At 43.1% G+C, this 23,878-nt stretch overlaps 2 protein-coding genes across 3 annotated transcripts in view; one reads left to right on the top strand and one right to left on the bottom strand.

Annotated features, from left to right (window-relative positions):
• LOC310859269 (endonuclease V-like) overlaps nt 1–17,289 on the top strand; it is a 78,204-nt gene extending 60,915 nt beyond the window's left edge. Inside the window, exon 9 of one of the 2 annotated variants that reach the window (XM_083765686.1) lies at nt 17,157–17,289. The gene's annotated coding sequence lies outside the window, so the exon portion shown is untranslated. Of the gene's footprint in view, nt 1–844; nt 935–17,156 lie in introns of those variants that run through there. The other variant, XM_083765687.1, reaches the window with a different exon arrangement.
• A 177-nt stretch (nt 17,290–17,466) lies between these two features.
• On the bottom strand, nt 17,467–21,299 carry LOC310859268 (neuronal pentraxin-1-like; the record flags this gene model as incomplete). Its single annotated transcript, XM_083765684.1, has 5 exons — nt 17,467–17,868; nt 18,706–18,885; nt 19,079–19,323; nt 20,277–20,484; nt 20,871–21,299. The coding sequence occupies 5 exons, from the start codon at nt 21,297–21,299 to the stop codon at nt 17,647–17,649; spliced, it is 1,284 nt and encodes a 427-aa protein (XP_083621810.1). The 3' UTR covers nt 17,467–17,646.
• Nucleotides 21,300–23,878: the final 2,579 nt, after the last annotated feature.

The raw sequence follows: 23,878 nt of genomic DNA, 5'->3' as shown, positions 1-23,878 counted from the left end.
ATCACATCTTTTGACTACCGATCCGATTCCGGTCATGTGAAAATGACATGATCGGCCCCGATTTTCAATCACCCGATCCAATCGGGACAATCCTACTCTTAAACATCACCACCTTATATTTTTGTGTCAATGGAATTTCCTGTCTTGCAAATAGATCAAGTTTAAGTCTAGAAATTGTGCAGCGATCTGGAACTTCTAAGTCTAAGACATTCTTTGATCTGTCTCACTGAGGCTGATGTACCAGAAATTGCTCTGGAACGGAACTCTTGTTCGTGAGTTTGAAGGTCAGTTATAGGCCTAGTTAGCTGGAGGAGCGAGGCAGAACTCAGGAGACCCCCAAGGGAAGACATCAGAGCTTGAAGGCAAGGAGAACCCCCCGACAGGCCTGACACCCACACACTCACACACCCACACACACATGCATGCACACATGCACACGCACAGCCGCACACACACACACACACACACCTAAGCCCAAAGGAAGGATATTTAATGAATCTGTGAGCTATACCTGGGTAGAGAGAGGCATGGGATTTGTGGACTCTGCAAGGGGCTTAAGATTTCTTTCCTGGGGGCCACTGTGGAGTAATTGGTAAGGGTGTTTAGGAGACAACGGCTCAAAGGATCACATTGCCCTCGACCCATGTGGAGTCATCGACTGGCCATTAGGTCATATGTCCTGGGTGTGCAGTCTGACACCTGTCCTCTCATTAGACAGCCATTGTGTCTTTCTATGTTACACCTGCACGCACATCTTAGAATTGACACCTGAGGTCGGACGCAATATGTAGAGGGGAAGACAAGAATGTCTTATGTCTTTTCTCCCCGTCTTCCTTCCTTTTAGATATCCGGAGTGTGCCTTGGCCCGTTGGATTTGGTCCGCCCTCGTCTTGGTTGTATAAGCTCTGAGGTCCTGCAGTTTCTGTCTGGCTTCAGGTGCATAATCATGCTATTGACTCACTCACTCACTCCAAAAGTAACTTGTTACTATTTTCACATGCCTTGGTGGTACTGTGTGCTTGAGTGTTTAGAGTGCGTTGGGATCGAGTTGCTTTGCAGGTAGCCTCGGAAACCCAGACGTTTTTATTTCCAGGGAGAAAAACAAAAGTCTGGGAACGAGTCCACTTCGGCATATGAGTAGCGCAAACGTCGATCACTCTCTGCTGATTTCTGATCGTCTGCACCTTTGTTAAATTGACGCACACACATTGAAACATACACACACACTCTCTCTCTCTCTGTCGCTCTAATTAATTAGTCTCATGTCGCGCAGCTGCGTCTAGATTCTCCCGGCGGATCCTGCCGGGAGCTGCCTATGCCATAGAACGCATAGGTGGACCCCAGGCTACTTTGCAGCAAGGTTATAATAGTTTTTTTACCAGCTGCAAGCTGGTCAATATTAGCTTGTGAAAGTCCCGACTGGAGATCATTTTCTGCTGAGCCTGCTCTGTCACCGGTTGGCAACACTGTGCATATTTCCAGCCTAACGTGGATTCATTCACAGTTGCTTGCCTGGTTTTAGAGCGGGTTTGCTAGTTTTTATTTTGGTGAAAATGCTTAATTTTAGTTTAGTTTAGTTATAGTTTTTTTTCGTACTTTGGATTATTTGTCAGGTATAGGATAAAAAAATATCAGAGTAAGTATTGTGTAATAAAACCTCCAAATAGGCCCAGGCCGTAGCGTAACGGTCTGGGCACCGGACTGGTAATCCAGTCGCAGTGTGCCGCGGGTTCGACTCCCGGACCCGACACGGCCTTTACTGCATGTCATCCCCCCATCTCTCTCCCGTTTCCTGTCAGCCTACTGTCTGTCCCTTCAAAAATCAATAAAAGGCGTAAGCCGCAAAAAAAATATCTTAAAAAAAAAAAAAAAAAAAACCTCCAAATATATACAATTTAAAAATATAAACTCGGCAACAAAAACTTTTGCCATTTTTCCAAGTAACATGCAGTTGAAAACTGCCGTAAAACTTGCTGGAGAAATGAGGAAATGAATCGAATGAATTTAAAAGGTTTATATTATAACAAGTAAGACGCGCAAACGTGGGAAGCGAACGCAGTTCGTAAATTGCAATAACAACAATTAGTTTAGTTTTCTACTGTGTGTGTGTGTGTGTGTGTGTGTGTGTGTGCTACAGCTGCGCCCTCTGGTGGCGGGCGGGTGGTGTCACAGCGGGACACACAGACACACAGACACACAGACATGATCTGCAGGGTCTCATAGTTAGTGCTCATTGCGTTCGCAAATATCCGAAAGGCATATAAATATTGATAAAAACTAAGGGTATTTTGTCTATAATTTCAGTTAGTTTTGTGAACACACAATTCAGTTTCAGTTTAATTATCTTTTTTTTTTTTTTTGTTTCAGTTAACTGAAATGTTTTTTTTAATTCTAGTTTTCGTTTTTTACTTAGTTTTAGTTAACTATTAACCTTGCTTTGCAGGCTGCTCGGCAGGGAGTAATATGCAAAGTAATTACTTCTCTTTTTAAAGTAACTATAGTAATAGGTAATATCGTATGTTTTTTTGTAACTTTTCCAACACTGCTGACCTGTTTTTGTACCTGTTGAAGCATGCATGGCAATCACTCCCACAGCCAGTGCTGTGCCAGTATCCCATACCCTGTTCTTGTTACCTGACAAACTCAAAGTCAACATTGAAACCTATGCATCTCCATTATTGCGTAGCCAGCCTTGTGCACACATCCCTGGGGTGCTGCAGTGTTGAGGTCAGGGTCAGTGAGATGTGATGCTGCCCATTCTCGCCACCTGATGTCAGTTTGACAGGAAATCTAGTATCCAATCTCACATGTGTGGTTGTAGCTCTAGGTCTCACAGCTTTGTGTCAAACTTTGCTGGGATAATGGTGTTGAAGCATGAGTTAAAAAAAGAGAGAAAAACAAAAACAGTAGGTGTCAATCTCTGATCATGTGGCTACGCGAGATTGGGTGGACCTTGGAAACAAATGACCAAACATATCTGTCTACACCCTACAGGCCAACAGTGCTGGCAGGAACAGCTCTGAATAAATTGGGGGAAATTTAGAAAGAGAAAATTGTAAATAACTGGACAGAAAGTTGCCAAACTTTTATAACAGACAAAACAAAGACATGGCTCTGGAATGTACTCATTTTGTCCAATTTTGTGATTTGTTTTCCCAGTGGTGCCAGTAAAATGTGTAATTAGTCTTCTTTTTGTACCCTGGTCCCTCTATAAATCTATTATTCAACTAACGGCTCACTCTCCCTCTCTCTCTCGCTCTGCATTTTACAACAAGCGTAAATTCAGCTGTCAAGCCAAGTCACGCAGGAAAGTCTTTCATTAGTTCATAGTTGGCAATGGCAAGATGAACGCTTACAACTCAAAATTTAATTGATTCATTTCCGAACTAATGTCTCAACTTCTGGTGTCAGGCCACAGGAAGAACAGAGACTAGACCACAAATATGAACTAATGTCTCAACTTCTGGTGTCAGGCCACAGGAAGAACAGAGACTAGACCACAAATATGAACTAATGTCTCAACTTCTGGTGTCAGGCCACAGGAAGAACAGAGACTATAGACCACAATACGAGGGAAGTGGGCCGCTTGTGTCTCAGTCCCCAGCCACTGATATAAGAAATAGCTAACTGAATCAATATTATGCTACTTTCCTTTTTTTGTGTGTTGCAGCATTGAAAACAATATCCCTGCCAATACGTTACAATAGAAATGAATCACATTGAACAGTTGTCATACTTAATGAGTGCCAACGCGTTTGTCAGCATCTTGAGTGTATTTGTTAAAAACTCATTGGTATGCTATGTATTTCTTCAGGCTTTCACTATGTTGATTTAGATTTATAGCATGTGGGCACTCAATTTCAGCAACGCTCATTTAGCCACTAATCATGCTGAAAGTGAGTTTGCCTGTCAGTTCTACCTGACTGTTGCAATAGAACAGATGTGTATCTTAATGTTACATGCACCAGCAAATAATATTGGCTAATATTACCAAAGCACACTATCATATTATATGATTGTGTGCCATCATCACCTTCGGTTTTGTCTGTGTGCCTTCCTTAACTGATTTTACATTCGATTAGTGCTAGTGCTAGTTCTGGGCTTGTACACGCGTGTGCACACACACACACACACACACACACACACACACACACACACACACACACACACACACGCACGCACGCATGCACACACACATGCAGGCGCACACAAACATGACTATCTGTATGTAAGCTCTCACATAAATGATTAAAAGTACTGTAGGTAGGTACATTAAGTGATGGTCAGCTTTTAATTTAGTTCACATGTGCATTATATGATCAAAATGTGTCACCATGACCTGTATGGGTGTGTGCGTGCCACTGCTACAGTACTGTAAGCTCATGTCACAATGACCTGTGTAGGCAGCACTGTAGTGAGCCCAGTGGACCTAATTACGGTGGCCATCCTAATGTTTGTTCCCAGATGGCACATACAGTACAGGTGGGTGGGATAGGTGTGCTTGCGTGCGTGCGTGCGTGCGTGTGAAAGAAGCACTGGTTTAATATGTCCCATGTCTCCTCCCACCAGAGAGGGCCCAGCCACACTGAATGGCAGATTTGGGTCAATTAAGCCAGAACTAGAACATGTATAAATACTGTACACACACACACACACACACACACACACACACACACACACACACACACACACACACACACACACACACACACACACACACACACACACACACACACACACACACACACACACACACACACACACACACACACACACACACACACTCACGATCGAGCCATTTAGCACAGCTCTTATCCAGAGTAATTTCCAAGTGTGAAATCAGACCAAGCTGGCATGGACCGTAGTCAACAGATGACAGTCACGTACGAAGAGTACAAACTGCAAAGAAAGCAATTTAGTGCATGGAGAATTTATTAATAAGTATTTATTAACAGATTGGAGAATTACAGTACATTTCAAGCACAGTCTGATTCTATGAATTCTACGAATTGTACTGTAGATTGGCTATTGCCGTCTTTATCTCTCCCTTTATTCATCCATCTGTCTGTCTATCTTTCTGTCTCACACAGACACATTGCAGTACATTTCTAACTTTATTTCTTCCACATTATGATTGTGTCTGCCGCGAGTTGTTTTGTGTGGGTTTATTTTAGTTTTAGTTTTTTCCAAAGTCTTCTCCACTGGGATATTCTAATAATAAGCAGGCATACTCCAGTGGAATGCATCTGCAAGTACTTTCCCTCTCTCTCTCTTTCTCTCTCCACAGAGATATCAAGATATACGTTGAATCCCAAATGGCATCTACAGTATATGGCCCTATATATGCACTATACTGTATGTATGTACATAGATTAGTCCAAAACAGTGTATTAACACTAAACAGATTGTAATATTTGACCAGCCTGTTAGAATAGAATTGCAAGATCGTGTGTGTGTGTGTGTGTGTGTGTGTGTGTGTGTGTTTGTGTGTGTGTGTGTGTGTGTGTGTGTGTGTGTGTGTGTGTGTGTGTGTGTGTGTGTGTGTGTGTGTGTGTGTGTGTGTGTGTGTGTGTGTGTGTGTGTGTGTGTGTGTGTGTGTGTGTGTGTGTGTGTGTGTGTGTGTGTGTGTGTGTCTTTGCATGCCCTTGTTTTTCAGTCATGGGTGGGGAAAAAAGCAGTTGCTGACGCACTGGCAGACCCCCGCAACAAGAAATTCTCAATCCTGACTTGGGCTTGTTCAATTATTCATACTGCTATTGCGGCGCTCTGTTAGAGAGAGAGAGGGGGAGAGAGAAGTGGGAAGTTAAAGAGAGGGAGGGAGTATAGGGACTAGGGAGTACTGTAGGCCGGGAGTTGGAGAGCAAATGATAGGAAAGATAGAGCAAAGAAGAAAGCGAGCAAGAGGGATGGAGAGTGGTATATAGGCAGAGATGTAGAGAGGGAGAGAGAGAGTGGTATAGAGGCAGAGAGACAGAGGGAGGGAGAGAGAGAGTGGTATAGAGGTAGAGAGGGAGAGAGAGAGAGTGGTATAGAGGCAGAGAGAGGGAGAGAGAGAGTGGTATAGAGGCAGAGAGACAGAGGGAGGGAGAGAGAGAGTGGTATAGAGGCAGAGAGAGAGTGGTATAGAGGCAGAGAGGGAGAGAGAGAGTGGTATAGAGGGAGAGAGAGAGTGGTATAGAGGCAGAGAGACAGAGGGAGGGAGAGAGAGAGGTATAGAGGCAGAGAGAGAGTGGTATAGAGGAAGAGAGATGTAGGGATGGAGAGAGAGAGTGGTATAGAGGCAGAGAGATGTAGGGATGGAGAGAGAGAGTGGTATAGAGGCAGAGAGATGTAGAGAGGGAGAGAGAGAGGTATAGAGGCAGAGAGAGAGTGGTATAGAGGAAGAGAGATGTAGGGATGGAGAGAGAGAGTGGTATAGAGGCAGAGATATGTAGAGAGGGAGAGAGAGTGGTATAGAGGAAGAGAGATGTAGGGATGGAGAGAGAGAGTGGTATAGAGGCAGAGAGATGTAGAGAGGGAGAGAGAGAGTGGTATAGAGGAAGAGAGATGTAGGGATGGAGAGAGAGAGTGGTATAGAGGCAGAGAGATGTAGAGAGGGAGAGAGAGAGTGGTATAGAGGCAGAGAGATGTAGGGATGGAGAGAGAGAGTGGTATAGAGGCACAGAGATGTAGAGAGGGAGAGAGAGAGTGGTATAGAGGCAGAGAGGTGTAGAGAGGGAGAGAGAGGGAGGTATAGAGGCAGAGAGATGTAGAGAGGGAGAGAGAGTGGTATAGAGACAGAGGGAGGGAGGGTGCAGAAACATCGGTATTCCCTGAGAAAGGCAGCTTTGTGAGTTGGAGATGGAATATGTATGTGTACCCACCGGCTGCATTTTCTTCATTCTGCTCCACTGTGATGTGCTTATCCCGCTGGGCTTAGCTGTGCACACCTTTTTAGTCTTCTCTCTCTCTCTCTCTCTCTCTCACGCACACACGCGCACACACGCACACACACTCTCACACTTTACTTCACTCACTGGTATCACCCTGCATCTCATCCTCCCTCCATCCCTTCTTCTCTGTATCTCCTTTTCTTGGTTCTTTTCCACCCTTGCTGTCTTCTGGGACACACCCTGCCATTAGAACTATATGTCTGTCTTCTGGGACACTCCCTGCCATTAGAACTATTATGTCTGTCTTCTGGGACACTCCCTGCCATTAGAACTATATGTCTGTCTTCTGGGACACTCCCTGCCATTAGAACTATATGTCTGTCTTCTGGGACACTCCCTGCCATTAGAACTATATGTCTGTCTTCTGGGACACTCCCTTCCATTAGAACTATTATGTTTGTCTTCTGGGACACTCCCTGTCATTAGAACTATATGTCTGTCTTCTGGGACACTCCCTGCCATTAGAACTATATGACAACTCAGAGGGAAGTGTTACTGTGCACTCACCTATTGTTCGGTTTTCGGTGAGATTTGCCGGGATCCGAATTCCCCCAGAATACAACAGATTTAGCAAGGTTTAATACGCACATTGGTTTGTTTAATGCTTCAATAATTTCCTTATTTTACTAATCGAACATGCTTTTTATAGGGTTTTTATTAGTTCATTATTAAACATAAACATAAAACACATATATTGACATTCGTTCAAACTTCCCCACACAGACTGATAATAGTACCTTGGATTTGTGCTTTAGCACGCCCTTAAAGTCTATTACCTAACCCTGCTCTCATTTGGAGAAGTGTAGTTATATTGGAACATAATCATGGTATTCCACTTTGTGTGGTTCCATTAAGTAAGTGTGCATAATTATGGTATTCCACTTGTTTGTGGTTCCACTATGCTCACTTTGTAATGTGTGTGTGGTTCCACGTTTGTGTGGTGTTCCACCCACTAACCAGGTATGTGTGTGCCACTTGTAACTATGTGTGGTTTTAAATCTACCATTCAAGATTATTGATTTGGAGAAAAGAAACACAATAGCACTTGGTTACAATCTAATTATCATATTACACATTAATACATAGTTATGAAATAATGCACATATCATATCATTATAATTACCGCTGGCCTTTCTGCTGCTTCTGTCATCATGATGGTATAGGATGAATCTGAATTCAACACTTTGCCAACAGTACACTTAAAGCAAGGGATTGCCTTTGCAACCAATCAGATCGACAGGGACAGTATTTCTGCCCCTGTATTTAGCCAACGAGAAGCCACTTGGCCATCATCAGTCTTACTAGTGCAGGAGTGTTATGCCTGCCCTGTTGGTTAACTTAATTGCTAACTTTCTAGATCACTGTTGGATCATTACATATTCATTATCTAGGCTTTACTAACCCAGTATAATATTGGTTACTTTAGAACACATTTATCAATGAAAGGAATTAAAGAAGTACTTTCCTCCTACCTACATGGACATGTCCTGTAATCAGTAACTTGAGTTTCTGCCTGCTGTGGAAGTCGTAAACCTCCTTCTCACATCAAGATCAGATAAGCAACCCCCTACCTAGAGTGGCTGCATCCTTGGAATGTGCCAAAGAGACCCTCAGAGTTCTCCTTCGGTCTTGAACATAGATGATCATCATTTGACCTCATATATTTTACATCAATTCTGAATACCTTCTTGCACATCCATATATAGTTCGACACCTATAAGGTCTGGGACCAGTGACCTTGACTTTGTGATCATTCATTTCCCTCCTACAGACCCCTCAGGTTAAGTTATGACATGTAGATGGCCTACACATTACAAAACAGCTCCCTTAGTGGTCACTGTGAAATGACCTGTACACTGTGCAATCTGAGAACCCATGCATGCTGTAAAATATCCTTTATACTGTACATATCAGTATATCCTTTTCTTTTTGAGGGGCGCTTCCCTCCAATGCATGGCTTTTGAAGATCACAGTATGTCATGGCAGCCAAGTCTATGGAATTTGTTTAGAGCACTTATGACGTAAATACTTTGCCAGCCAAGTCTATGGACTTTAATGTTAGTTTAGCGCACTAAATACTGACATAAGACATCATGTGGCCAATATAAATACAGTGGGCGCCCCTCACTTCACACAAGTGTGATTTATTTTTGAGGGGCGCTAGCCCTTCCTATAGACAGCTTTTGTCCCCACAAAATGTCCACAACACAAACATTAAATGCCATTGACAATGAATGGAAAATTGGCATAATATTGTCTCCACACTCTCTTTTAATATATTTTTTTTATCCCACGATTTTGTAACCCATTTTTCACCCCTGTGTCAATCATCTAATGTGATCCTGGGCTCTACACACCCTCCGCCAACCTGGGGAGAGCAACGGACTTAACTCATGCTTCCTTCATGATTGAGTGTCCAAGTTGCTCCTTTCCACCTGACAGGGGGGAGTTTCCCTGGTTGGACGTAGCGCGTGGAAGGAACACGTTATTCCAACCAGTTCCTTTCCCCTCCATCAGGCGCCCCAGCTGGCCAGGGGGAGGCAGTTTAGAGACCAGGATTACTGCATGTTTTTGTGAGGGTACCTACCCTAGGGGACACGGGGAGAACATGCAAACTCCACACAGAAAGGCCCTTTCGCCAACCCCGCCTTCGGGCATGGGCACTGATGACGCGGAGGAGGAAACACGCCGCCAGCACCCAAGGCGCCCCAAGCGGGAATCGAACCCAGGACCTTCTAGCTGTGAGGCGACAGCACTACCAACTGTGCCACCGTGCCCCTCACACCTCCCCACACTCTCATATTTGCTATCGACAATGGAAGGACAAATTAGGTCAAATGTCCGCCAAATATGACAAGCATTCTGCTTGGCCAGTATGAGATGATGCATGATGATGTACGATGATAAGAGCGCCCCTCACTTCACACAGGTGTGATATCTTTTTAATATAATCTGTCTTGTAGATCACTTTTCTTGTCCTGTTTTAACTTATATGCATACATCCTATTTCCTCTCCCCTTCTCTCCTCTCCTTGTCTACTTTCCTCCTCCTTGTCTCCTCTCATCTCTTCTTGTCCCTGCACTCCTCTCCTGTGTAGTTTAATACAGCAGACCAGTGTCATCCTTTTTTAATTTTGATTTCCATATGGAAATCCTCGACTGCTTCTGGTGAGAGAAAGTAGAAGAGAAAGCGGAGAGAGAAAGAAAGCCTGAGCCATGGAAAACAGTATGAAGACAATTCTTGCGTAGTTTGGCCAAGTGTGCATGGTGAAAACCATCATGAGCCTAAAAAGAGAGTACAAGAGGGGAAGAAGATGAATCCATAGCCGTATGTTAGTATGGATTCAGGGAAGCATATTTTCTTTTATTTTTTTCTCAAAAGATTTTATCCCACGATTTTCAGGATTTTGTAACCCATTTTTCACCCGGTGCCAAATGCCTAAACTGCATCTTTGGCGCTCTCCCTCTGCCAGCCCCCCAGGTTGGCAGAGGAAGTGTAGCGCCCAGGATTACATTAGATAATTGGCACTGGGTGAAAAGAAAACTGGGTTACAAAATCGTGGGATAAATTAAAAAAAGAATAAAAATAAATAAAGGCTCTTTCACCAACCCCACCTAGGGTATGGGCACTGATGACGCGGAGAAAACACGCCCCGCAGTTCCTGCAGCGTCCCAGGCGGGAATCGAACCGGTACCTTCTAGCTGTGAGAAGATGGCACTACCGACTGCGCCTGCACCCTGGGAAGCATTATCTTTTGAGCATGCATGCTTGTTATTCAACATTCAACTTTATGAAACTTTCACTTCCACTGTCAATCATAAACACACACCTGGGAGGGGAGTTTGCTCTTTCTCTCTCTCTGAGGGCCTCTGCACCACTCCACCGGAGTTCTGATGGTTTTGCATAAAGCCACTTTGATTGTTTTTGAGGTAGAGAATGGTGTTTTTCATTCACAGCAACCGCCGCACTCGCCTTTAGGCTACAGCTGCACAATCTAGTCTACACTCTGGGGCTGCTGAGTCGGATCACAATCCATAGCGATGTCTGGCACAGACACCCTTATCAACTGGGTCACGACCCATGAGGATGCAGCCTCTCTCAACTTCACTTTCTCCAGTGCGTCCTTCTTCCTATACCTGAACCTGACATCCTGTTATCATGCGACAGTCATGCATATTTTATGGATGATTGAGTTTGATCACCCAAGGTGGTGGCAGGTTAAGGCTATAAGGCTCATTAATAAATCAAACCGGATAAGAAGTGGCATCATGGGATTTCATATGGCATTGGACCGGAGAATCTGCAGCTTCCCAGCCTCATTTTATTTTAACATACGTGTTATTTTGTGTTTGTACCTTTGTTTAAAATTAATTGATTATCTACATTTAGTATATAAACTGTGCTGCAGACTCTTGACCTTCTACATTGTATACATTCAACAGAAAGATATCAGCATCATATTCTGCATTCATAAAGGTTATTTTTTCAAAGATAGTGTTTGGATGACATCACCTATTGACACTTCAGGTGCAGTCATCAGGCACACAGCATGATCTGACGTGCCTATTCAGTGTTGAGTGGAGACAGCTGGCAGGAGCTGATCAGAACCACCCAAGTGGACCAGGACAGAAATGAGAGCTCTTTATATACGAAAGAAACCACATCTAGACTGTGGCTTCAAAACTCGGCAGGGATTCAGATCAAACACACACACTTCAAAGGCTTACAGTAGAAGGGTTTGAATTGTCAAAATTGCCAACGCAAATTGCGGTGCTACAACATGTTTAGAAGCACATGAATATTAAAGAAGGGGTTCTATTGTGGGGAAAACTACCCCACAGAATTGGGTCAATGCAACTGGTGTCGACCAACACCTGAGCTGATTTTAGGGGAGAGGTCATGCCTTTTACACGAGGACCTTGGCAGGCTCTTGTTTAGTTCTGTCTGAAGACACCAGCATTGCGGTCAGTGTCTTACTGTGCCATGCAGTAGGGCTGGACTGTCAGAGGAGCCTCCTGCTGTGGGCCTCCTCCTCCACCTGGCTCTCACACTTTGCAAGCAGCCTCATTATCCAACCCCTCCATCCTGGAAGGCTCTGCTGCTTGTTAAATACCACAGGGTTCACATCAATGCCCCTGGGAACACACACCCAGGGAGAATGGGGAGGGGGAAGAGGCCAGGAGGAAGAGTGAGCGTGTGTGAAGTCTGAGGTGATGTTTGCACACACGGCAAACTCCTGAGTGTTAATTTAACTGATAGTGTAAGAATGGGGTACATTTTTACACAATCATAGTTGTCCAAGTTTTTTACTCAGTAGTACGACGACAGTACTTGCTGAAAATAACTGCTGTTGAATCAGTTATTTTCGGCAAGCAACACCATCGTGCAATGCTGTAAAAATTAAGCATAACACTCAGGGTTTTTCTGTGCAACACTGTCATACATCAACTGTGCACCAACCATCTAGGTGCTTGGCGTCTTTACGAAAATACGCTGTTGTAGAGGCAGGAATTACATGAAAAGACCTTGCATTGTCTATGAGGTTGAGGGGTGGAAACAAATCTTTCAGAGGGGAGTTTCCTCACATTTTATGGGTTTGACAGAGTACCCCCCCAAGCTCTCTCATTATGTTGCATACTGCATAGTGTAACCATAGCATTGTGTACCCCAGTGTCAACAAGAGGCATGGCTGCTCCTCTGAAATCACCCGAATTATTCCTCTCTAAAAAGTGCCACCGGGGACAGTTTATGAATTAATGAGACGGAAGAGATGTCATCTCTTTATCCACTCAATCTCTCTCTCTCTCACACGCACACACACACACACACACACACACACACACACACACACACACACACACACACACACACACACACGACACATGACACACACACGCGCGCACACACACACACACACACACACACACACACACACACACACACACACACACACACACACACATTTCAAGTGGCCTCCCTCTGGGGGTGTCATTTTACAGCGATGTTGCATGTTCAAATCTTTGGTAATAACCAGAGTTCAATTTGCTGGGGTGGGGGGGGAAGAATATTATTATCTTGAAAGTCGCCAAATCCACCCTCTCACTCAATCTGGCTCAACGATGTGATCTTAAGCTTAGAAAAAATCAAATTCTCTCTCAGAGGAACCTCCGAAGGCTTCACTAAGGCATGGAGACCCTTTATAGAATACTTCAATATTCGTACCTCCCTGGATTAGACTGCTTGGTGTGACCCAAATATAGCGGACTGTGGATTTCAGAATTTACAGACAGTGCCTCTGCCTCAGTGACCTTTACTTTTACTTTTTTTAATTTATTTTGCACATATGTTTTTGTCAGATGTGCTGCTTAACTGTCCCCATTAAAAAACTATATAAATAAATAAAAATAGCCAATCTACATGATGATCAGTGATCACAATGCACTGCAGCGTGGCCCATTGTGATCTTGTAGCCTTTTTTAAATTTTTTACTAATCGAATCATTGATGATAATTGCTTCATCCTTTGGTATCTCGCAGAACAATTATTGAGTAAATTAATGCCACCTGATTCTTGGCATCAAGGCATTTTCTTTTCTTAAATCGATTTGAATAATAGAGACATACAATTGCTGTACTGTCTATGAAGCGATGGTTGTTGAGCGTTTGTATATATTTATAAGTTCATTATGTTTAAAATCACGGGTGTACAGTATGTGCTTATGCATAGAAGAACAACCAATCAATCAAACAAACAATCAATGACTCAATGTGCCCAGAAAGAAGCTCTTGTGTCCCAAGGTCAGTGCATAATGTTTCTAAGACTGAAGTATCTCTTAACCAATACTAAAGCTTGCATTCAATATATTTAAATAAATCACCAGAATCTTATATAATCAAACTTTAAATACTAAATGCACAAAGCTGTCAAATAATGACATGAATATTGGTCCTTGGCTTTGACAGATACTGGCAGGATTCTTGAATAATTATGAAAACTGTTTGAAAAGCACTTTCTTATGTACAGTAAAAGGTTTGTCTTTTTAAAGTGAAGTAGGGCACCTTCTCATTATCTTGCCAGGTGAGATGTCCTAGAAAATGCTGCTTTGCCAGCAAAATATTATGCAATCATCTGTACCTTAGAATATAATTACAAAATATGTTACCAACTGTGCTGTTTAGAACTTAGAGTAAATCATTATGACTATTCTTCAGTGATGATGGGGTGGGGGTGACTATAAAGTAAAAGGCTTAAGTAATGTAATGGATTTTAATGATACAAATTGGATCCATAAGAGATGGGTTAACCACCTTATTAAGAATTTACTCTATGCTGTAGTGTTCGGTTTGGACTAAGTGAGGAATTACATGACCACTCTCGGTCTACGGTTCACTCCCCAGTGCACAGGTGTCTGCCATCACCACACCACCAACGACACCAATGACAGTCCTGGTGTGTCTCTATATAATCAGTCCCTCAGTCCACAGACAGCCTGGGCACACTTGAACTTCCATGCGCGGACAAAGGAAGCTGTCTTTTGCGTCATTTCCGTTTTTTTAGACAGCTGGTGGATGGAAATGAAGCTCCACCCACGCGGCAGAATGCCGCTGGAGCAAGTTTTCGGGAATCTGGCCGACGTGGCAATCTGCCGCATGGGTGGAGCTTCTTTTCCATCCACCAGCTGTCTAAAAACCCGGAAATTACGCAAAAGACAGCTTCTTCTGTACGCGCATGGAATCTTAGGTGTGCCCAGACCCAGACAGCTCCAACCAGGCAGCCATACATATTTGACTAATGTATGCATTGTGTTCTGTATTGACCTGACTGGATTGTAATTGTGCTTGTTTGCTACAGTATACTGTATGCTGATTACTCTGCAATAGTATAATTGATATGAATGTTCTAGTTATCATCTAAATGCCATATATTGAGTTGTTCCATTTCCGTGTTGTTTATCAGAAACCATGGTGAATGGGAAATAAATGCTCAAACCTGTGAAATATACTTTGGTGTCACAAACCTCTTTTTGATCTGAGAAACTTTGGTGGTCAGCTCATATCCAAATAAACACAACAATGATATTTAATACACTTCATATCGTTGCTGTTGGGTGGAAACCTTTTATGTCCTAACTTATCACCCAAACAAGGAAACAATGTTATTCACAAGCTCTTGTTAATAACTTTCAACCTGATGTTCCTATGTTGTGCATGTCATTACTCATTATAGGCTAAAATGTTCAAAAGTAGCAAAAATAGACTTATAGAACTGCTGCATATTGATAAGATAATGCAACTGTCTAAGACAAAAAAAAATATTTGTTTTATTATTATTATATTATTTTTAATATTATATAATTATTCTCTTACTCAATATATTTCATTTAGAATGTTGCACAGTTTGGGGTGTAACAATTCCAAAAAACATTTAGCTGCTTGTACTTATTATACAATTATATATATATTTAAAAGAATGGAGATACAACATATACAATACATTACGAAAGCCCTAGGATCGTCCCTTGCATGGGTGAGATCTCTTGGAAGACTGCACAAAACAATGTCTGGAACATTAATGCATCTGCTCAAATCCCAGCAACACTTTCTAAATGTATATGACGCCTACGGCGGCATTATGCCTGGCTTGCTGGCAAGGTATCAGCATTGTAGTAAGGCCATGATTGCTCCCCATTCATGGCTGTTGTGTGTGGTGATGAGAGGCTGTTTTAATCTGACAATGGATCATCTGCCAGCTGTAGTCTGAGGCAATATTTGTCAAGTACCTGCAGAACACTTCTCTTGTTGTTGTTGTAGTCACTTTTTGATATAATCATGATTGTTAAACAATCATGTTGTTATCAGGTTTTATTTCAAGACAACTATGCTTTTGACTGTGTTTGTTCGGATGACATGGTTGAATGCTGCCTATGGTGTGGAAGAATCACAATTAGCTGTTTTCAGCTGGTAAAGAGACATACCTTATATGTGGAGTCAAGTAGGTTATGTGCCACCGTTAACCTAAAGGTCCGTACATCTTTCTGTCGCTAAGTAAGAAGTACTGTGTATATTGTAATTTGCTAGCATGGGGTCTGGGTCAGTGGTAATGCATGCAGGTCCCCATCACCTAGCCTGGGGTCTGGGTCAGTGGTAATGCATGCATCACCCATCACCTAAGAAAGTGTGTTTCAAAGTGTGCTTCAAAGTCAACAACGACCATCAGTGCCAGATTTATAGGAGTTGAGGTCCCTTGGCTAGAGTAATTCTTTAGACATGTGAAAAGGTTGTTGATTTACAGTAACTCTCAAAGTCAAATTAACATTCAGTATTTTACTAATGTCACTGTAGCCAATATCATGTGAACCATCGGTACATGCAAATATGTACGCTATTGACCATAGTCACATGGTGGCCATTTTGGTCCACGTTGCAGAAATCCCCACTCTTATTGGGATGATTAAAACTCAAATGATTAGGAAAGAGGTGTTAGCTGAGTTGAGGGTGCCTTTCCTTGAACATAATGACTCAAATGGGAGACATGACTAGGCCTTTTCCTTAAACATCCACCCTTCCATGAACACAGGCAGTGCATTTCACACCAGCACCTACAGTATGACACATCACCAAGTGAGTTATGCAGTCAGCAAGAAAGATCTTCATTCTCTCCTCTTGCTTTATCACAGCCTTTGACACATCACCAAAGTCAGGAATGCTCAACTATAACATTTAGTATCACAATTTTATTACAAAAATTAAACTTTTCAACTTTCCTTTTTGCCATGCTTGTAGCATATAACAATACAGTAAAAAACCCAGACCCAAAGAAGATCATAAAGCAGACTTCAACAATGCTTTCACAGCACTCTGTCATTCATGCTGTTACTATACAGATACTGTAACATTCCTAATACATAGTACAAACGCCTGCCAAAACACATCATGTCAGATAACAAACCAAACAAATTAGTAACATTTACCAGAAGAACGGGAAACTCAGTTCCACCCGCCCAGAAAACATGAACCAATACATTTAAATTTGCAACTTAAGAACGTGAATGAATGTGCAGAATATTTGTACCAGCCCAAGGCACCCAGGCTTTGTAGCATGTTGGCAAGTAACGACATTCTTACAGAAACACTTGAAGCAAACAATTACAAACTGACTTGTACCACAGTCTGACTTTGCAGTGTCCTTCAACATAGCCTCCTCTTCTGGCTTTCTCTTTGTCAGTCACAGTGCAAGATCCGGAAGGGTGGGGGAGAGAGGGAAAGGTCTGGAAGCTGTACCGCGTCAAACATCACTTTACGGCGCCAAACACTGACAAGAATTGGATGGACAGCCTAATCTCTCACTCTCAAAAGGGGAAGAGAGAGTGGTCATGTAATTCCTCACTTAGGTTGTGAATTGTCCAACACAAGGAACACATTTCCCAGCTGCCAGTCCAAGACAAAATAAGCTATAAGAAAAGCTCAGGTGTGCTTTCAACGAAACCTCCAAGAAAGAAAGAAAGAGAAATAGATAACACTTTGCCACTGAGGTTTCCAAGACGAATGTGATTTTTTTTCCTCAAAATGAAAACATTTATGCTGCCCACAAATATCTAAGTAGGTGTGAATAGAAATCCCGGATTTAAGCTTATCAACAAACAAAGATCAAATTGTCTCTAACAAATGTCAAATGAAGATAGGAATGACAAAAGCTCGGAAATAGGTTGAGGCCTTCAGTTGAGGGGACGACAAGGCTCAAATGTCCATTTGGTTGCTCCTCCAAATACTTCGACGTTGGCCTCTGTCCAAGAGAACACGTTGCCAGCTTGCGCCTTGCTGTTGCAGGTTGCCAAGTTGTAGATCTCCCCTATTGAAAGCTTCCTATCCCATATATTCAAGTTTGCCAACTCACCGACAAATGCTTGTGTGGCATCAAAACCCCCTCCAATCGTGTCCTGTAAAATAAGACAGATGCAATTCTTCAGTTATTTTAATTTGGTCTAGGCACAGTATACAACAAAGGCTTGGGGTGGGGATGGGGGGGGGGGCTGATGAGCTGCTGACCGTCTATAAATAAAATCAGTAAGGTTTTACTTTCTATAATGTAACGGGACCATTATTCCATCACTTGAATGGTTTAACGCTTATTCCTGTAACCCCATGAGTGTTGTTTTTTTAAATGCCTTTCTCTTTGAAATATCTGGGAAAGTGTCTCTACCAAAATATTAGTTATTTTTATTTAATTGTATTTATTTACTTATTTTTGTATAAGATTCCGGTGGGATTTCTATTGGAGGTCCGATATACTGTAACTGGCACTAATTATATATTAACTATCAATGTTAGTGAATAGTCCCATTGCATGAATATTCCTGCCTTGATCTTTCCAGCAATGACACTAAAAATCACTAAATTGTTCAGCCCTGTTTCTCAGTTTGTGTGAAATTAAACTCAGTGACACACAGAGGAGGATTACAATAAAAAAATAAATGTTTCAACTGCTTCCTTCATATACCTGCCAATACCCCTGAATTTATCAGGGGACTCCTTCGCTTCTGAATTGTAATATCTCCTGAAAATATCCATAATTTTGGACTCAGACTCTTTAAAAGTGAGCATGCCCATGGGTGTTACATGTTAATGATATGCAGGACCAGTAAAGTCAGTTTACTGAGACAGTGAATACTGAGTGAATACTAAGACAGTAAATACAAAGTAAATACAAAGTAAATATTAAGTCAGCCCCCCCCCCCCCCACCAGAAAATGTTAAAAGTATGGCTTCCTTCCCTACCTGCTCTTGTCCTAAAACCAGCACTCCCTGTGGTTTAATTGGGTGGTACGGTGCCAAGTTCTCGCCGTTGCCCCGCATTACTCCATCCTGGAAGGCCTCCCACATCCCGTCACGTGTGGTCCAGGTGATACAAATATGATGCCATTTGCCATCATTGATAAGGAATGGCAATTTTGCAACCTGCAACATTGGCAAATTACAGTTAATCTGAAACCCATTGACATTAATGTATTCATCAATAAAATAAATTATGGGCAATGTATCTTGGCAATTATGCATGAACTCGATGAAACTCGTTACTAAAATGATCAAACTGCAGCATCATTAAATGTAATAAAAATTACAATATTCAGTATAGCAAGACTGCCATTACTTTGTCGTTGATGAGAATTTCCATGGGATTGTTCCCCCATTCGATCAGCACGAGTTCGTTGGACTGGCCTGGGACAGCGTAGGAGAAGGGCGTCCCCACCCCGGGTGAGGCGTTGGACTTGATCCACAGACACACGGTGAAGGAGTACATCTCCGGCAGGGTCCTCTTGGCCTTGGCATACATATAGTTGGTTCTCAGGGGGAAGGTCAGCTGGAACTTGTCCATTGGTCTGTTGGTGTCTTTGCCTGCAGATAAAGATCATGTTCGAGTCGATCTCCAGTAAAACAGCTCTGAAGGTTTTCTTTTTTTTTACCCGGGTTATGGGAAATAGTATTTATTATGTCTACTTGTCGCATGTGTATGTGTGCACTTAAATGCGCATGCACACACGCACACACACACACACACACACACACACACACACACACACACACACACACACACACACACACACACACACACACACACACACACACACATTCATGTGCATGCATGCACATGAATGGGTCCTCATTTCCCACGATGCTGGAGTGAAGCATATATGTCACAGTCATGTTGCACACACACACACACACACACACACACACACACACACACACACACACACACACACACACACACACACACACACACACACACACACACTCACTCACTCCATTGTTTCTTCGTAGATCTTCAGGGAGCTGAACAAGCCTGCAACCTTGATCAATGTTCTAAAACGCACCTCTCTCTGTGTCAATTAGTGGACACGGCGCGCAATGTTACAACAAGCACCTAAAGTTTCACAGCCCTGCACGTAAATTATGCTTCCCATTTTATGGCGGGACATAATTTAGCCTAATTTTGCTACAGCCAAATTAAAATGTCACCCGCACAAGTGATAATCGGGATTTCGTTGAGTTATGCAAAGCACTGCAGCTCTCTCTCGCGCTCTCTCTCTCTCTCTCTCTCTCTCTCTCTCGTCTCTCTCTCTCTCAATAGTGTGCGCAGCGCGAAGGCTGCGGCATTGTGAACATGTGCAGCTATAAGTACTAAATAATGCCAGGCGAGAGTCAAGACATCTCGCCTAAAGAAGCCCCCGTTTCTTTATGCGGCCACTTAAAAGCCTATAGGCATATGGTTCCTGTTATGTTGTGGAGTTTAAAGTCCATTCTTTCTCATGTCTTCATTTTTATATAATGAATAATTCTGAACGCACCTTTCTCGAGGTCCGTTATGCGATGATGCAGAGAAGTCAGCGTGGATTCCACTCTGTTCCGCTGGTCCGTGTCGTTCCTCTGGACCGGTTTAGTGTCCTCTATAGTGTTGACTCGGGACAAGACCTGCTTCTCCATATCGTCTATTTTGTTTTGTAGGAGATCTTTTAGACTAGTTGCTTGCACAGTATTGTTACCTCGGCTGTATTGCTGAAGGGACAGAGGGAATTCGGTTAAAGGAGGGCGGAAAATGGGTTGTATTCGATTGTATGGTTTTAATTCAACTGTTTTCTTGTGTTTGTTATAGGGTTTTTTTCTTTTCTTTTTTTCCTTCAGTTGGTCTGCCTATAATGTTGAGTTGTGTTCGGCGTCACATATAGTTTATTTAGCTTTCTAAACCTAAAGACAATGCATTTGACCTCAGTGGCATGCCATGCACATGAGATGACAAAGTATATACTGCACATGGGCAGACTATTTGTGTAGAATATAAATGCTATAATAAGGACCTAATTCGTCCAACTTTATACAAAAAGTAGCCTATATATGAAACGCACTTGCGTTCGCCCTGATGATCAAACCCCTTGCTCTCCTACCTCGAGATTCTCCAGCCTCTGCTTGAGGGTTTTTAAAGTCTGCCCCAGTTGGGCCAGAGTGTCCGACGGACCGCGAGAAACATCCCCCATAGTGTTCTTGGAACCCGGCCGCCTGCCGCCCGGTCCCGCCTCGGGCAGGCTCTGGCTCTCACAACGGCTCAACTTGGACGTTAGTTCCCTGATTGTTTCCTTTTGGTTCATAATGGTCTCCTTTTGCTGTAGCACGGTTTCCCTCAGCTGCATGACTGTGGTTTTCAGGTCCTCCGCCGGACCGCTGTTCTGCATCGTCGCGGAGCACAGGTCCATATCCTTGGGTACCGACGTGCAAATAAACTGGGTCTGTCCGAAATCTTGAGCGGACCCTTCCACGACCAGGCAGGAAAGTAGAAAAAGTTTCCACGACATTCTTCTGTCCATGGCTCCGGTCATGTTTTGACGACGTGAGTGGAGTTTTGTGGCTTGCTGTGAGCGCGCGCGGGCGAATTCGGCACCACTGAAACTGTGAATTCAGCGCGACGGAGCTGTCCACTGACGCGTCGTGACTTCAGCACCCACGGAGCTGTCCACTGATGCTGTGAAGAGTCAGCACCACGGAACTAGCTGCGCCATGCACGGAGCTGTCCACTGATAGGGTACTGACTGTGAGACTTTCCCGTCGCTCATAGTTTTTATAGCAGAGACAGCCCAGCGCGCGTTCACTGCATCACAGTGGGGGAGGCAGTGGGTTTTGGTGTTTTGCTCAAGTGTCCAGCCCCTATTTAAGGTGGGCCATGAATTGTCAGATGGCTAACATGTACACGCCTCGTGACACCACACCACCATAGTGACGCTCCATTTATGGCCATCTCCATATATGGTCGACGCTCCATGGCTGTCTCCATATGGCTGTCTCCATATATGAAGATCACAACACTGACCTCATCAAACCCTGGATAGCCATACATGGAGAAGACTGCATGGATCTTCACCTTCATATGGAGCCGGCCAGCAACAATATCTCCATATGGAGCTGACCTGTTCTGACATTCCATATGTTTATCCTTCCCCATCCTCCCCCATCCCCCCCTCCGACTGATACTTGTCCATTCAAACTCTAGACGGGCCCGCCACAAAGTTATTATAGTGCAGCTGCGCCGGCAGCCGGTGAAAACTAGAGTTCTCAACAGGCCCAAAAATAAGGCCCGGCCCTACCTGCAGGCCCTCGTCAAACCCTGTACACTCGACAGGGCTGCCACCCTTAGATCTCCATATGGAGCTGACCTGTTCTAAAATGTTGATCTGACCTCATCACGCTCCATATGGCCAGACCTCATCAAACCCCATGTACACTCAAGACACTGCCCCCGCTACCACCCTTAGATCTCCATATATGGAGCTGACCTGTTCTGACATTCCATACAGTATGTTGATCTGACCTCATCAAACCCTGTTCACGCTCCATATGGCCAGTACAGAATTCATTCCATATGTTGATCTGACCCACCATGCCAAAGCGCCAGCGCTCGCCCAGCAGTCTGCCATCACCCAGGCAGATGCCCTCTGCCTATCTAAACCTATCTTAGATAGTATATGACTCCAATAGTATAACTCCAACCATGCCTCTTTATATGAAAATGTCAATGTTCTTTCATATATAAACATGGAAAATATTAAGTTTCACCTTTTGTACACTTTAAAATGCTTTTACATTGTAAATATGCAAGTGTAAGTATAAGTTAAGTATAAGCCATAATATACAATTATAGGCTGAAGTGAACTTACAAGGCATACCTTAAAAGGAAGCCACTCCTCATAATGCTGGGGCTGGTGGTATGTCCCACAGTCTCTCTCTCTCTCTCTCTCTCTCTCTCTCTCTCTCTCTCTCTGTCTGTCTGTCTGTCTGTCTGTCTGTCTGTCTGTCTGTCTGTCTGTCTGTCTGTCTGTCTGTCTGTCTGTCTGTCTGTCTGTCTGTCTGTCTGTCTGTCTGACTGACTGACTGACTGACTGACTGACTGACTGACTGACTGACTGACTGACTGACTGACTGACTGACTGACTGACTCACTGACTCACTCACTGACTCACTGACTCACTGTGAGTCAGTGAGTGAAATGTGAATTGGCAATGTTGGACTTTCGGCTACTACTACTACTGTCCATGTGATGGACTGTCCATGTAATAACAAGTTTTCACATTTCTTTATTAGCCTACACCATTATGCATGCATGTCCCATATGGATAGAATTTAAAATGTATTTTGTTTTCTTACATTTCTAACGTTTTGTCTTTAAAAGTTTAATGATTTAACTCCTCTGCATGTACAGTATTTCAATGTAGGCCTACAGTTTTCTTTTTGTGGAATACATTTGAAACTGACTTAATGAGAGCGACCACATATTAAACCCTCTGGGTTTAGCTTTTGTCTCGTCTGATGCATCTCCGCAGCTTGGGGAACAAAAATGGTTGTGTAGACTGTCATTATGCTGAACCCCACCATATGCTAAAGGAATGTGTAATGTTTTGAAATAATTGAACAGGCTGTTATGTAACTATTCCCCAGGCTGTTACATTAATATTTACAAGATATACAGCCAGAGAAGCACGGCAGCAACAGTTAGTATATGGATGATGTTGGAAATATTATATCACCTTATTCGTATAGCAGTATGTCAGTAGCCTATAGGCTATATTACTGTAGGCTAATGTAATTTCAGCAACGATAAATTACAGTTGCTGTTTCTGTTTAGCCTGCTCTCAGCTCTGCTGTAAAGTTCCATAGTAGGCCTATACAGCATTGTGTGTAAATCTGCATTACAGCACGTGATATTGGAAACAAGTCTGCAATCTAAGCGCTTTCGCCAACCCCGTATTTTTCCCCCTCTCGCATTTCAAGACGTTTATTAGACTCGTGCAGGAATTGGTGGAGGCCGCTGGCTAAAATAAGAAAAGAATTGACCCATCAGTCTATTTTAATTTGTTTAATTATCGATTGCACTCGTTGTAAATTTTGTAATCAGCTAGATGCCAAG

The sequence above is a fragment of the Protomyctophum parallelum genome, assembly GCF_964188405.1.
Source record: "Protomyctophum parallelum genome assembly, chromosome: 5".
NCBI lineage: Eukaryota > Metazoa > Chordata > Actinopteri > Myctophiformes > Myctophidae > Protomyctophum > Protomyctophum parallelum.
This window is presented reverse-complemented; position numbering and strand designations above follow the sequence as displayed.